The sequence below is a fragment of the Xenopus laevis genome, chromosome 9_10L (genome assembly GCF_017654675.1).
Source record: "Xenopus laevis strain J_2021 chromosome 9_10L, Xenopus_laevis_v10.1, whole genome shotgun sequence".
In the NCBI taxonomy this organism is placed as follows: Eukaryota; Metazoa; Chordata; class Amphibia; order Anura; family Pipidae; genus Xenopus; species Xenopus laevis.
Window position 1 is genome coordinate 81,180,580 of NC_054387.1, and position 16,694 is coordinate 81,197,273.

General features: G+C 36.7%; 1 protein-coding gene across 2 annotated transcripts in view; it reads left to right on the forward strand.

Annotated features, from left to right (window-relative positions):
- dnajc10.L (DnaJ heat shock protein family (Hsp40) member C10 L homeolog) overlaps positions 1-16,620 on the forward strand; it is a 38,312-nt gene extending 21,692 nt beyond the window's left edge. For both annotated transcript variants that reach the window (XM_018236017.2, XM_018236018.2), the window contains exons 12-24: positions 1,895-1,984; positions 2,533-2,646; positions 2,794-2,908; positions 3,736-3,863; positions 4,675-4,791; positions 5,847-5,948; positions 6,578-6,733; positions 7,963-8,096; positions 9,650-9,703; positions 10,197-10,344; positions 11,482-11,604; positions 12,574-12,681; positions 13,184-16,620. In XM_018236017.2, coding sequence (XP_018091506.1) covers positions 1,895-1,984; positions 2,533-2,646; positions 2,794-2,908; positions 3,736-3,863; positions 4,675-4,791; positions 5,847-5,948; positions 6,578-6,733; positions 7,963-8,096; positions 9,650-9,703; positions 10,197-10,344; positions 11,482-11,604; positions 12,574-12,681; positions 13,184-13,195 — 1,401 coding nt within the window. In that variant the 3' untranslated portion in view covers positions 13,196-16,620. The remainder of the gene's footprint in view (positions 1-1,894; positions 1,985-2,532; positions 2,647-2,793; positions 2,909-3,735; positions 3,864-4,674; positions 4,792-5,846; positions 5,949-6,577; positions 6,734-7,962; positions 8,097-9,649; positions 9,704-10,196; positions 10,345-11,481; positions 11,605-12,573; positions 12,682-13,183) is intronic.
- Positions 16,621-16,694: the final 74 nt, after the last annotated feature.

Sequence of the window (16,694 nt, forward strand, 5' to 3'; positions counted from 1 at the left end):
GCTACTCACAAACTGCAGGCAAAAAAAATTAAAGTAGGTTTGTTATCTCTTCTGATAAAGCATCCAATGACACTAAACACATCAGGAGGGTAGAGCTCAGGGAAGATGGAGCACTGAGGTACATTTGTCCTTTTGGTATGGTTAATTTGAGTTTTAGATACATCTGTGATTTGTGCATCAAATAAATGTTTCATATGTGATACAGCCTGCTTCTTGTATTACTATATTATTTATTTAGGGTTAAGGGCAGTATTCAAAAATGTACAGTCATACAAAAACATTTGGGAACCCCTCTCAGCCTGCATAATAATTTACTCCACTGGTATGTCTTTCATTTCCTAGGAACATCTGAGTACTGGGGTGTTTTCTGAGCAAAGATTTTTAGTGAAGCAGTATTCAATTGTATGAAATTAAATCAAATGTGAAAAACTGGTTGTGCAAAAATGTGGGTACCCTTGTAATTTTGCTAATTTGAATGTATGTAACTGTTCCATACTGATTACTGGCAACACCAAATTGGTTGGATTAGCTCGTTAAGCCTTGAACTTCATAGGCAGGTGTGTCCAATCATGAGAAAAAGTATTTAAGGTGGCCAATTGCAAGTTGTGCTTCTGTTTGACTCTCCTCTGAAGAGTGACAGCATGGGATCCTCAAAGCAACTCTCAAAAGATCTGAAAACCAAGATTATTCAGTATCATGGTTTAGGGGAAGGCTGCAAAAAGCTATCTCATAGGTTCAAACTGTCAGTTTCAACTGTAAGGAATATAATCAAGAAATGGCCACAGGTACAATTGCTGTCAAACCCAGGTTTGGCAGGCCAAGAAAAATACAAGAGCAACATATGTGGAGGTTTGTGAGAATGGTTACAGACAACCCAAAGATCACCTCCAAAGACCTGCAAGAACATCTTGCTGCAGATGGAGTATCTGTACATCGTTCTACAATTCAGTGAAATTTGCACATAGAACATCTGTATGGCAGGGTGATGAGAAAGAAGCCCTTTCTGCACTCACGCGACAAACAAAGTCGCATTTAGAAAAGCCACAAAGTGTTTTGGGCTGATGAGACGAAAATTTTGTTATTTGGTCATAACAAAAAGTGCTTTTTATGCAGAAGAACACCGCATTCCAAGAAAAACACCTGCTACGTACTGTCAAATTTGGTGGAGGTTCCATCATGCTGTGGGGCTGTGTGGCTAGTTCAGGGACTGGGGCCCTTGTTAAAGTTGAGGGTTGGGTGAATTCAACCCAATATCAACAAATTATTCAGGATAATGATCAAGCATCAGTCACAAAGTTGAAGTTACGCAGGGGTTGGATATTCCAACAAGACAATGACTAAACGCACTTCAAAATCTACAAAGGCATGTATGCAGAGGGAGAAGTACAATATTCTAGAATCATGGAAAATCTATGGGATGATTTGAAGCAGGCTGACCATGCTCGACAGCCATCATATTTAACTGAACTGGAGAGATTTTGTATGGAAGAATGGTCAAAAATACCTCCATCCAGAATCCAGACACTCCTCAAAGGCTATAGGAGGCGTCTAGAGGCTGTTACATTTACAAAAGGCTCAACTAAGTATTGATGTAATATCTCTGTTGGGTGCCCCAATGTATGCACCTGTCTAATTTTGTTATGATGCATATTGCATATTTTCTGTTAATCCAATAAACTTTATGTCACTACTGAAATACTACTGTTTCCATAAGGCATGTTATATATTAAAAGGAAGTTGCTACTTTGAAAGCTCAACCCATGATAAACAAAACCCCAAAGAATTTAGAGGGGTTCCCAAACTTTTTCATATGACCCTATCAGTTGGCTTACTTTTAAGTACTTGATATAATTGACTGTTGTCTGCTAATCTTGTCTCCTTTTTTTCTTTGTAGTTTCTTAATTCTTTAGATACAAGGGAGATCTATAAAGAAGTGCTTAAACACCTCCCTGATTTGGAAAAGATTTCTCCAGAATCTTTACAGGTAAACAAAAAAAATGTGGATTTGTGGCATTCTTAAAAATGAAGTGTATTTCGCTTGGTCTGCATTCTAGTTGTGCTTATTCTGGCCATGAATAAAGCATCATTTGTACATATTCCACTTAGTTCCTTAGTCATTTCTGTTTCAAATAGCTTAATGAGCCAGTGAAGACAAAGACGCTTTGCTTTATTTTTCTCAATGTGGCTAACACCAAAAAACTATAAGGAACATTGCCTGTTTTTGTGCTGCCCCCTCTTTGTGATTAAAACAAAGATGCATTCTTGTTTTATTGTGCTGATGGTAAGTTAAATCAACTTAAAACCACTAACTATCTGGTTTATAAGCAGTCGCAATTTAATTGGCTGTTTTGCTTTCAAGAAAAAAAAGACACATGATTAAAACCCCAAACAAAAAAGCCAAGAAATGTGCACACAGGTACATACACAGACATAACATGGGTTACTGGGGCACTGTTTTCTTAAAATCTACAAATATGAAATGAACCATTGTAAATCATATTTTGACTGTAAATTATATATATATATTTAAAGGGCAAGTTATCCCATCATCGCTGGCTTATTTTTTTTACATTTGGAACAGATGAACAATCCAGTCTTCCAGAGCTCAAAAAACTGACAGTTCTCCTCCGTAGTGAACATGTCCAGGTAGGTGACTGCCCACAGGGATCATGTCAGTGGTGCAATTCAGCTGGCTGGAAAGGATCCCACATGCCTATGGAAAAAAAAAATAATAAGATGTGCTTAAATTTCAAAATTGGCCCTTCATTTTCTTTCCATTTCCCTCATCTTTAGGTTGGCAAGTTTGATTGTTATTCCAGCCCTTCAATCTGCAGTCAGCTTTATATTCGCAAGCCATGTGTTGCAGCATTCAAAGGGAAAGGCATCAGCACCTATGAAATACATCATGGTGAGAAAGTGAGAGAATATTTCATTGTTGACATTTCATCAGAATGCTTCTGTGTAAATAGGACAAGCCTCAACCAGATATTAGAATTCCTTATTTGCAATGACATACTGCTTATATTTGTGTGCTACTTAAAAAAAAAATAAGTAGGTCTGATCTTTATTATGTTTGCTTATTTGCCTTCTGTTTGCACAAGACTAGACCAGAGGACCCTATCAGATGCACAGATTTATGTTAGTGTTTAAAGTTAAGCCATTATTGTGATATACCTAGTGGGTCTGGTGCAGTAGGCTGAATCTCTCCTTACCAACAATTGAAGTTGCCAGTTGTGGGCTTTCCAAGTACAAAGGAATATCACTAAGGGGTCAATGCCCATACCTGGCAGATGTAGGTAAATATTACGGGCTCCAGGTGCTTTAAAACAGAATCAGCAGAATATTTCAGTAGCATTTTAAAAGCCTATTCTAGCATATGAGATTTGTCTTACAATTCTGTAATATACTACACAGACCAATATAAGAGCACAACTTACTGTGTACAAAGAACATCGAACCACTGTATAATTATACATTTGAATGGAAAGTGCCATATTGCTTATATTGGCCACGGTATCCTTCCTAAACTCCTGTAAAACAGTGCAATCCATTTATGACCACTGGGTGATGTTTCAGCATTGAGAGAGAGGCAATTGCTTCTGCCAAGAAAATTATAATGAATCTTTCACTCAAGGGTATGAACAAGGACCATGAGGGGTTTTCATTTATAATTATTTTGTTAGGCTTCACTTATTTGTGCGAAAAGTTATAACCGTTCTCTTTGATATGTTTTAGGGAAAATGCAGCTGTATGATTTGGTTTCCTTTGCCAAAGAAAGTGTCAATTCCCATGTCGTTACACTGGGACCCACAAATTTTCCAGGAAATGACCGAGATGCTTGGCTTGTTGACTTCTTTGCTCCTGTAAGTACAGTAATGGTCAATGTTCACTTTTTTGATAAAATTAGATTTATGATATTGAATTACCATTTATTCCTGTATTGTGTATTTCTCTTACCTGGCATAGTTCTGTTTAACAATGGGAGACAAAGAGTTACTTACTGCTTTAAGACCAGCAGCTTGTGTAATAGGTGTAGCTCCTCTGTCTACGTAAAGAACTTGGGGTTGGCCATCAGGCATTATAGGGTGTATGTTCAGAATATAAAAAAAAGTGCAGATACATGATTAACAGATTAACTCTCTGAGTTTGTTGATATATGTATATGCTTCCATAGAGAAGACACAATCAGATCAACACAGTTTTGTAAGTAGAGATATTTTAAAAGAGATGTAAAGGCAAAAACTTTAAATTTTTACTTTCATTACTGAAAAAGAAAGTTTCTCCAATATACGACAATCTAAAAAATCTGTTCCTGATTTGGAATCCTGCTTTTATGCTTTGTTGAAAAGGTTGCCATGTAACCATGTCTAAAGCATAAGTAAAATCCAGTACTTTATTAAGAGAATATATATATAGAGATATATAGATATATATATATATATATATATATATCTATATATATCTATATATATATATATATATATATATATATATATATATATATATATATATATATATATATATATAGATATACATATACATATACATATATATAGATATATAGATATATATATATTTAAGTATTTGACTATAAAAAAGTATTGCTTTTGACTGTTATAACATTTAATTCTATAACCCTATGGAAAAATCTGTAAACATTGTTGTCTTCATTAGTGGTGCCCTCCATGTCGTGCATTGCTACCAGAACTCCGGATAGCATCTAAACGTCTTTTTGGTCAAATAAAGTTTGGAACGTTGGACTGTACCATCCATGAAGGACTCTGCAAAACGGTAAGTGGAGGATCAGTATCCTTTAGACAGGCCCAGACTGGCAATCTGTGGGTTCTGGCAAATGCCAGAGGGGCTGCTATAGAAAGTCACTATTTAGCGAGCTGCTGGGACCTGTTTGTGCCTCTTCATACAGACCTGCCTTTAGCAATGTTTTATTGGATGTAAAAGGCTTATCTTAAACCTGAGTCGCTGGGGAGTAGCGCTAGCCACCCGTGACAATCGCTTCTCTTTAAACCAACAGACCCTGGGGGAAGTTTTTTTTGCAGGGAAATCCCTGTGAAAAACAAAATGGCACCCACTAGCGATTCAGGCTTTCCTCAGCCTTGAACATTTTTCTACACATTATGATGAATCTGATCTATGCATTGTATTTTTCTTCCTATCAGGCTCTTTTTCAAAATGATGTGCATTTATCTCATATTTCAATTGTTATGTGAACTGCCAAGGAGATGATGGATATTATTGACAAAAACATTGAACACTGAACCATTTTTGTATCTAACGGTTAATATAAAAGAGCTGACAGTTTATTTTTATTGCCATACTTCATCATTGTATTTAATATAACCCAGTGATCCCCAATCAGTAGCTCGCGAGCAACATGTTGCTCACCAACCCCTTGGATGTTACTCCCATTGGCCTCAAAGCAGGTGCTTATTTTCGAATTCAAGGCTTGGAGGCAAGTTTTAATTTCATAGATAGGAAGAAAAATACAATGCATAGATCAGATTCATCATAATGTGTAGAAAAATGTTCAAGACTGAGGAAAGCCTGAATCGCTAGTGGGTGCCATTTTGTTTTTCACAGGGATTTCCCTGCAAAAAAAACTTCCCCCAGGGAAGTGCCAAATATAATCTCCTGTAGGCTGCCAGTCCACATAGGGGCTTCCAAATAGCTAATTACAGCCCTTATTTGGCACCCCATGAAGTTTTTGCATGCCTGTGTTGCTCCCCAACTCTTTATTTTTGAATGTGGCTCACTGGTTGGGGACCTGTGATCGGGCCTAAGGAAAATAGACACTTGTTAATTGTTTTGTTAATTTTTATTTTTGACAGCACAATATAAGAGCTTATCCCACAACAGTAGTGTTCAACCAGTCCACCGTCTATGAATATAAAGGACATAATGATGCTGAAGAGATTCTGGAGTTTATAGAGGTATATTTCTGTTGTCATTACTGGTCCCAGAGGTTATACAGCCAGTCATCCGCTAATATTACTGCTCTATTGCATCTAGAATAACTAAAGGAAATTATTATTATGATTTGTTGGACATTGCCTTTACATGTCAGCAAAACCACTCCACCTTTTTGACTTATTGAATAATCCTAGGGATGAGCAGTTGCAGTGATAATGTTGCATAACCTACTGCAGGACAAAGTGAAATATTGTACAGGTCATTTACAAATCGGCTTGGTTTTAATATTTTCAGTTCACTTTTCACTTTTAAATGAGTATTTAATATGTTGTAGATATGCCTATTCTAAGCAACTGTTTTTTTTTAGTTTTAGTCCTGTTTTGACTTATCCTCCTAATTCTGTTTATTTTAAGTTTACCATTTTCAAGGCTATTTTGTTGGATCTTATTATTGGTGTCCAAGTTATATTGAAGTGCATTTTAAGGAAACATTGAATCCTTTTAGAATAAATATCTCTTGCAGACACCCGAAAAACAGAAAGCTACCAGAATATGTGCTGATTTGCTGCTTTGTAGCAATTCCTACTCTTTTTATGGCATTATCTCCTTGATGTTTTAAAGATTAATTTGACTCATCCTTGATCATTTAGGACCTTCGTAATCCTTCAGTTGTGACTCTCACACCGGAGACTTTTCAATTTCTGGTAAGAAATCGGAGAGCAGATGAGATCTGGATGGTGGATTTCTATGCTCCATGGTGTGGACCATGCCAAGCACTAATGCCCGAGTGGAAACACATGGCAAAGGTATGAGCAGAAATTTTAAAAACCTACAACCCTTTTGGTTTTTTGGTTTTTTTTTGTTTTTTAATATTTTTATTAGTTTGAGATTAAGTGGCCGATTCATCAAGGGTCGAATATCGAGGGTTAATTAACCCTCGATATTCGACTGTGAACTAAAATCGTTCGACTTCGAATATCGAAGTCGAACGATTTTGCGCTAATCCTGCGATCGATCGATCGAAGGATTTTAATCCAACGATCGAAGGAAAATCCTTCGATCAAAAAATCACAGGCAAGCCTATGGGGACCTTCCCCATAGGCTAACATTGACTTCGGTAGCTTTTAGCTGCCGAAGTAGGGGGTCGAAGTTTTTTTTAAAGGGAAAGTACTTCGACTATCGAATGGTCGAATAGTCGAACGATTTTTAGTTCGAATCGTTCGAATCGAAGTCGAAGGTCGTAGTCGAAGGTCGAAGTAGCCCATTCGATGGTCGAAGTACCCAAAAAATACTTCGAAATTCGAAGTATTTTTCATTCGAATCCTTCACTCGAGCTGACTGAATCGGCCCCTAAGTGATTTGATGGTAAAAATATAGTAAAGTAATGCTTGGCCTTACTTTATCAACAACCCCACTGCACATGGCTAGTTTACAGTAGTTTCTCTTGTGTAGTTGTCCATTTATTAATGTGCTATAGCAAAAAAAAAAATAAGGTGGCACCTGTTTATATGGGAAAATTTTTATTTATTGATTAATAATAGAATTCATAAAATAAGTTTAAAGGGGATGTTCACCATCCAAAAAAGGGTGACACCCTTCCTGCAGTGATTCTAATAACTTACCTTGTGTCCTTGCTGGTCTGAATTATTAAAACATTGGTCATCAGTCACATGCATAAGTCTAAAATCTATTATATGGAAAGCTGTTGTATTCTTTGTTTGCTACAAGATTGTCCGGTTAATACACTGTAAGTTTCATTAGTTTGAGCTTTGTGCAACCAGCTATGGATATTGAAAATGTGTATAGGCTTACTGCTGAGTAAAGAAATATTACTCCCTGCTGAAGATTGGGGTTTTCAGAATCAAATCTAATAACACATAACTCATATTAGGTTAGTTAAAACAGCAGGAACTCACCAACAGTGGAATGTTGTCCAGGTGTACTATATGTTTACAGTGTTATTCATTTACTTGCAAATGTTTATGATAAGCCAGGAATAATTTTTTTTTTTTTAATTCCTTTTCTTTCCTTAAAGCATATAAATGGCTTAATCAGTGTTGGAAGTGTGGACTGCCAGAAGTACAGCTTATTCTGCACTCAGGAACGTGTAAATTCCTTTCCAGAGATTCGATTTTACCCTTCCAATATAAATCCCCATCATACCTACTAGTGAGTTCATCATTTCACCTAGATATTTTTGGGTTGTCTTTATTTGCATGTGTGTTACATCTATTGCTATGCTTATGTTATTAAAGGGGTTGTTCTCTTTTGAGTTAACTTTCAGTATGATGTAGAGAGTGATATTCTGAGGCAATTTGCAATTGGTTTTCATTTTTTATTTGTGGTTTTTAAGTTATTTAGCTTTTTATCCAGCAGCCCTCCAGTTTGCAATTGGTTACCCTAGCAACCATGCATTGATTTGTATAAGAGACTGGAATATGAATAGGAGAGGTCTGATTAGAAGATGATTAATACAAAACATGAAAACAAATCCCTATAATGTCACACCTTTCCCGGGATTCATTTTTACCTTCAAGTGTAAAAAAAGGTTAAAATATATCCATTATTTATTATATCAAGAGCCACACCTAGGCTTATGTAATAAAAAGGCACAATTTTATTGGTAACAAAAAACCTTCCAACAAATATAAATCATTAAAAACATTTAAAATAAGCTACCACTATTATTATTATACTGAGTGCTGGGGTAGTGGTAGACGCGATAGTGCTGGGCTTGGTTATTTTAAATGTTTTTAATGATTTGCGTTGGCATGATTTTTTTTAAAAAAAAATGATTCAGACCAATTGAAAAGTTAATTCGAATTGGCCATTCTATAACATTATAAAAGTTAATTTTAAGGTGAACCACCCCTTTAAATAATTTTTTAGTATATAAATAAGGAAATAACATTTAGGGAAAGATCCCTTATCCAGAAAACCCCAGGTCCTGAGCATTCTGGATAATAATAATACAATACCTGTATTATAATATAGCCTGATGTAAAATCTATTAAGAATTATATAGTCAGTGTTGTAAAATAAAAAGATATTCAAAATAACCGTGGTGTTCTCTGACCATACATATGCAAGGCCACAGGTCCAAGTCATGGTTTATAACCACAGGTTATGTTATTTATTATGATAAAAAGGTTTTAGTTGGTTATGACACACATGACATTACTAAGCACAGTTTATAAGGATACATTGTACAGGGAATAATGTACCCCCAATGTAAATTACCAAATAATTCCATGACCATATAAAGGCACAAGACTGCAGGGAAAGTGCTTTTATACCAGCCATGGAACGCTCAGGTTAGTAATATGATATTTTAAAGTGTATGCTGCTGATATAATAAATAAGCTTCCGTTAACAGGCCATGGGAAGATGAGATAATATACTCATATTTTAAAATAGGGGGCTAAGATCACTAAGTATCATTTATAAGATTTACTTTTACAGATTAATCATTAATTTAGTGGTTTATAAATATTGGAGCTACCAAAGAGTTCCATGACTATGATAAGGCAATGGCTTGTGGATCTCTAAAGTAATGTGACACAATCAAGTACAGATTATATATGGCAAATGATAATTGAGGAGTATATAATTTAAGTTGTTCTTGTGTCTTGCATTTGTATACCCATACCATATCTACTGTGCTACTGTAAAGTGAACATATACTTGTTTAGCATGTTTATCTCCATGTTTGCTTCTTTTAGTCGTTATACTGGCTGGCACCGAGATTCACAGACACTTAGAAATTGGGCACTTATGTAAGTATTTTCCTCTATTTATGCAGGTAATAATCCTGAATTTTGAAATGTGTGTTCAGTCTATTAATGTATTTTCTGCATGTGGGGTGGCTTTTCTTATAGGAAGTGCTGACTCTTTAGTATATTCAGTTTCATTTAATATCTGTACTAGTGGGTTTTTTATCTTCATCTCCTATTTAAATAACAGTATTTTGGCTGAGTCAGTCATTTCTATTGCTGATCTCCTTTTTCTGCCAGTTCCTTTTCATGCTTATATTATATTTTCTAATGGGGAGTTGGTACTTATAAAGATGTAACAATTTGCTCTAATTTCCTTTTTTTTTCCACACTATATTCTATCTTCTTTTCCCCCTTTTCATTTACCTTTTTAGATCTTCCTCTAATATCTACCATTTCTAGATGCATCCTAATATTTACACGTGACTTGTACTTAAATTTTGTGGCAACATTTTAATAAAACTGTCTTCATTGCTTCTACTCAACTGCCACATAGGTATCTACCTAAAGCATCTTTTGACCTAACGCCAGAAAGTTTTTATGAACAAGTGATCAATGGAAAAGATGACTGGGTCCTAGATTTCTATGCCCCTTGGTGTGGCCCATGCCAGAACTTTAATCCAGAATTTGAATTGTTAGCAAGAGTAAGTATTGGCATTGGGTGCTTGAGGCTTGTGCAACATTACTGTCCATTACAAGGAACAAAAAGCAGCACGTTTCTGCAACTCTATCTGTTGTTTGTAGGACTGTACATTTTCATAGCCTAAGTAAAACTGAATGTTTGGTTTTGCAGAATTATTCTAATCTAAATGATATGCGTAATCCCTTGTCAGATGGTTAAAAAGGATTTACAAATCGTTTTTACTTTATTTGTACTAAATCTAAATCTCTGCAATGCTTCATCTATCTGGCAGGAAAACATGAAATAATCACAAAATGATTTATGCACCAGCAGTGCCTTCATTTTTTTTTTTTGCACCATTTACTCTTTACATGTTAAAGTTCAGTTCCTGTCACCTTTAACTAGCTTGTAGTATTCGGATCTTACTGTGGTCCATACACAGATTTAAGCTGCAATTTGGCCCCCTCACACCAAGTTGGACGCTTTTCTCCAACAGGCCTGCCAGGGTTAAAAATCCTATCGGGCGATGATTGCATCAGCTTATTGATGCAGTCATTGGCCCAACAGCCTGCAGTCCCGTCGTTGTGATCTAATTGTTTGGCATGAGATCTGAACAATTGGATCAGCCCAATATCGCCCACCTCAAGGTGATTATATTGATAAAAGACAAGGTCTCCATATAGGAGGGTCTTTCAGCTTACTGTTAGCTTTAGACTTTTTTTAATTACATGGTAATGGTATTAAATTGTTAACTTAAAGGAACAGTAACTCCAATAAATGAAAGCGTTTAAAGTAAGGAAAATATAATATCCTGAGGCCCTGCACTGGTAAAACTGGTGTTTTTGCTTCAGAAAGACAATAGCTTGTTTATATATACTATAGTTGCTTTTCTGAAGCAAAGCCACCAGTTTAACCAGTGCAGGGCCACAGTATATTATATTGCCATTCCTTCAAAAAAAAACTTAAATTTTTTTGGTGTTACTGTTCCTTTAACAGTGCAGAATTTTGTAACAAATTTACTTATTTCCTTAAACTGAAGCTTTTTTTCACTTTTGTGATTGTAACATATTTGCTTATTTCCATGAACTGAAGCTTTTTTCACTTTTGTGACTTATACTGTTTAAGTGTCCGAAATAAAATATTTGTCTTTTATTCCCAGGCTGTTAAAGGTAAAATTAAGGCTGGGAAAGTGAACTGTCAGGCCCATGAGCATCTCTGCAATTCTGCATCCATCAGAGCTTATCCGACTGTAAGGCTGTACCCTTACAATGGATCAAAACAGGTAAATATTTGCATTTCTGGATTGGATTTCTGATTTGCTCTCAGAAAACTATAGCGACACTTAATTTTGTAATTGTGTTGACAAACAGATTCATCGTTATTCTTCTAAAAGGTTTCAGAAGGGGATTAGCAGTGATCAAGAAATGTAATAATATTTTATCTGTAGTCTTTATTGGCCATTGGCTGAATGAAGATCATTTAAGGAGGTTTCACTAAAGTCACTGTAGAGATTACTTCCCATTAAGGGTCAGGGCACACGCTCAGATTCGGGGAGATTAGTTGCCCGACAAATCTCCTCTTCTTCTGGATGACTAATCTCCCTGAACTTCCTTTTCTCGTGAGGCGACTTCAGAAAACGAAGCGATCGGAGTGCCATCGTGCCGTCGATTTACATTCTAGCCAGCGGGAGGCAGTTCGGGGAGATTAGTTGCCCCGAAGAAGAGGAGATTTTTCGCCGGACAACTAATCTCCCCAAATCTGAGCGTGTGCCCTGAAGATTATATGTTATACAAATCTGCGACTGAGAATGCTGAAAAAGTTCATGTACATATTGTAGTAACACTCACAAGGTTTACCCAGATTTGCTTTCCAACAATGTTCCAACATAAGGCCATTTGTGTTAGTCGCTCATTTTAGTTGCACACTTTCCAATGAATCTGTTCAGTGGCTGTATTTTGTATGCACAGTGGGGGTCATTTATCAACACTGGGCAAATTTGCCCATGGGCAGTAACCCCTGGAAACCAATCAGATTGCTGCATTTATTATTCTACTTGCAGCTGGCTTTAAAAAGCTTATCACTGATTGGTTGCTATAGGTAACTGCCCATGAGCAAATTTGCCCAGTGTTGATAAATGAGCCCCAGTGTGTCTCGGGTTATATTCTTGTATTGTATGTGCAGCTTCCTTCTGTCTGAAAAAAAGGACAGAGAGTCTACCTTGCGGATCTTACAGTCTATTTTTGCCTTGCAGAAAGATTATTTTGGGGAACAAATAGACACAAGAGATGCAAAAGAAATAGCCCAAATCATAACAGAAAGAATAGAAGCAATTAAAAGGGAGATGGAAGCTTATAGTAAGGTGAGTACAATGCAGTAGAGAAACATATGACTTACACAATGCCCTACTATTGCCTTATTATTGATATAGCTCTGTCCAATAGGTTTGGGGGTTAGGGGACATGCTAAGAAAGTATTTTGTATGGTTTTTAAGTTATTAATATCGCTGTCCTACTTATACCTGTCAACAGAAATTGCTGTCTGTTGTTCGGGTCACTGACCCCCCCCCCCTAAACAAAATCATTATTTCAGATTATTTGTCTTTTCAGGCCATTCCATATTAATATTTAATTCTCACTGCCAAACTGCTGCTTCTTTGTTAGGGTTTTGAACTCCTGGGGGCCTGACTTATGAATTAAATAATTTGGCCACGTTTTTTGGGTTTTTATTTAAAATATTTCCTGTGAATGCTGTATTGTATGGTACAGTTTTCGTTCTCCCCATAGGCGCCCAGGCTGATGCAGCTTTATATTTGTATTATATGGCTGTCGTATGATAAAATACTGTTTTTTTTTCTTTTTAAGGATGAATTGTGATAAATGGTAAAGGTATTTTAGATAGGACTTGACTGATGAAATTCTGTGGATCATTTATGAAGAGATTATTATAGAGATTAATGGACATGCTGGCAGTCTGAGTGCAACACGAGTGGGAAACAGCTGCTGAAGGAAAGACTTCTCACTTCTTTTATTTTACATCGAATCGCTCAAACTGGATTATTCCTCATCCATTTTGAAACTTTTTCAGAATTCACGTGCATTTCATATTGCTAAACTCAAGTGCAATTCACCTTCTCACTGACCTGGAAGTAACTTTCGGTTGATCTAGATGGAACCTACTATGAATCCAGCTCTTGGACATCTAGCATGCTGGTGGAAGGTTAACTCTTAAAGGGGAAGTTTATAGGCTTGATCTTTTATCGGTTTAGTGTTTCTTTTTAATATTCTGAATGGAGGAGAAAGAGAAGGCAATACTATAAGGACATATATTTTGGAATTTGGATCCTGATAAATAGGCTGGAGTAGGGTGGAAAATCAAATCCTAAATCGTTCAGAAATTCAGAAAATAGCTTGTTCCAGTGCTGAAATTGTTAAATATGGGATCATGGTTAGATTTTCTCTTTCTGATAAGTTTGGATAATGTTTGTAAAAAAATAACGATGCTTCATAGATCTGCCCCTTTTTCACATTTCCCTCTCATTTGCATGGAAGGCCAATGCTTCTCCGGTCTTCATGCTTTGTACTTGGTGCAGATGCACAGTCAGGTTATTCACAATGACCCATGCTTGTTTCTAATGTCTCTATGCTATTTTGGGGCTATCCTGAAGGAGGTTATAGTTTCATTATAGCCGTTTTTTTACCTTAGCCTTATGGTGTTCTTTATTGTGCCTTTACTGAAGAGCCAGAGGAATGGTCACTGGCTGCTTAGATACAATTCTGAGAATTAAATTTGACATGACACCGGGCAATCAAGAAAAACCTTTTACTGAAATGGAGAATTGTTCTTTCATACTTATCTATAAATTGTATCACTGCCATGAACAGTGGAATTAGGATTGTAGAAGTGTTGACACTTTCTTGAAGACTTGATGTAATTCTGTCAGTAAATAACCCAAACAGCCTCTAAGTAGGGAGAAGCTGTTGCTCTTCTTACTTTCACATATGCCAGTCCAACAGAAAGGGCCATTGGCAACTGGACTTGACCTCCCCCCCCCCACCACCATACCCAGACTGTGAGGCATTATAGTTAAAATCAGGCTGATTAACTGGGCATGTAAAACTACCTTTCCCTGGTTTTTCTGGTGAAAGAGAAGGACATGTACAGTAATAGTGAGTATATAAAGCCAAAAAAGTTCAGAGCCATATAATGTTTTAATTGCACAATATAATTACAGTGTCACCTTTTCTGACATTTCCCCCCCTCCCTCACATATGATTTTAAGCCATTATTTATGATACTCTGTCTTTTAAAGCAAGATTTCTTTATAGGTCATATATTAAAGTCATTACAGATCCAAATTGTCCCATAACTCTTGTGTTTTTAATCAGTGACTGTAATAATAAAACCTGGGTAGGTATTTATGACTCCTCTGGCCTTACTGTAGTCTATATCCCCTGGGTATCAGGAATTTGTTCTGTTGGTACATACACGTGGTCTCATTTGTAACATGTAAATATTTAAGCTTTTTGCTTTTACTACAGCTTCCAGACGCACCCCAGCAGGCTTCAGTCAGTCGAGGGGTACTGGTAGTTGTATACAACAAAGCAATGGGTGATTGTGATGGGCATTCTCAGAGGAGATAGATAACATATCCCTTACAAGCTGTTTTATGACAAGGTTACAATTTATAGTAAAAGGTGGTTTATTTAAAAAAATATGTTATGGAAAAATTGCAATTTGAGCTGTTGAGTGTTGGATCACCTTAATATTTTCAATTCCAAATTGAAAGTAATCTACAACCAGCACCTTGAATGAGGTTTTTTTTTAGGGAGTATGCCTTTTTTCCTGCCGAGATCTGATCCAGTATTTTAAATTGTTCTCCGGGACTATTACATTGTACTAGCAAACCTCTCACCTACCTTGTATAGTACTATATTATACAAGTACTGCCATTAGAAAATGAACATTATTGTGTTGTTGAGGCATGGTACCTGTAATGGCAGTAGTCAAAGTCAGTGTTGCAAACGTTTAAGACCCCTACCTTTTCTCTAGTCGGTGGTGCATGAAGGAGGGGCCACAGTTCCCAGGAAGCTTTGCATGAATCTGGTCTGGCCAATCATTTAAAGTTATCACATTAAGACCATTTTGCACATTTTTGCTCTTGCACATGTTTTTCCTTATGGTATTCTATGATCTGTTCTATCTATTCCAGGTTACATATCTATTCCTATCAGGGTACTGTGAAGTCACCGGGTGGGCATGCCGATATGATTGCTTCCCAGACTGTGGCTGGCTTTGCTAGTTAAAAACGGAGCAGTGCTGGGGCCTAGGCCTGAAGCCATGTAGGGGGAGATTTAGGTATAATACCTATTTGCTCTGCTAGATACCACTGAAAAGCCATCTTGATGGTCAGTCAGGATTATATATCAAAACCTTGTTTATTTATTTATGAAAAACTATTGTTAAATTATAGACAACAAGCGCAATGGAAAGAGCATTGTTCAGTTCCTTTTTTAAAATGTTAAAGCTCACCAGGTTTTCTAATTTCTAATTTTTCAATTTTAATCAATGTGGTTTTCTAAATTTCTAATTTTTCAATTTTAATCAATGTACCTCTTCAAGTCAAATTTTTCATTTGCTTTTCCTTTAAACATTTAGTAGCAGTACATTTACCCCCCCCCCCCCCATGTTATTTGATACATATTTGCACCGGGGGCACTTTATAGAGACACGATTGCGTCGTTTTGCTGCTAAATTTCATTAACAAACAAACTTTTACATTTCCTCTATTTTAAGGGATTTCAAAGACTTGGTATACTCTTTTATGTTTCTCCCTATGTTTCTTGCTGTCTCTCTTCTGCCTCAAAATGATACTAAGTGCTAATTAATGGGGGTTTTGTTTTCATTTTAAACTTAACTAAAACGGTTATCATCGTCTGACTCTGACTTGGTATGTTGTTACTGGTCTTTTGGTTTTCTTTAAATCATTTTGTGGCTACTTAACCATTTTCACGCTCACTTAACCATTAGTATTTCTGGACATTCCTCCAAATTTTCTCTCTGTTTCCTTTGCCATCTGGCGCCCCTTTATCTTCTCCTGCAAAAATGTCCTGCTTTATTGTATATATTGAATTTAGTCTACCAGCATAGAGGTTCAGCAGCCTTATGACAGCAATGATCCAGGGCTTCCATAGAAGCGTCCCATGTTGGGCCACTTTTTGAGTGTCCGTTGCACTGCACACAGGGCCGCCATTAGAAATCACGGGGCCCCGTACAACAAAATTTTTGGGGCCCCCTGGGCCCCGCCCACACTGACGACCAAGCTCCACCCCATATCCCGCCCACTCCACATCGCAGTTAAAAGACCACACAGAC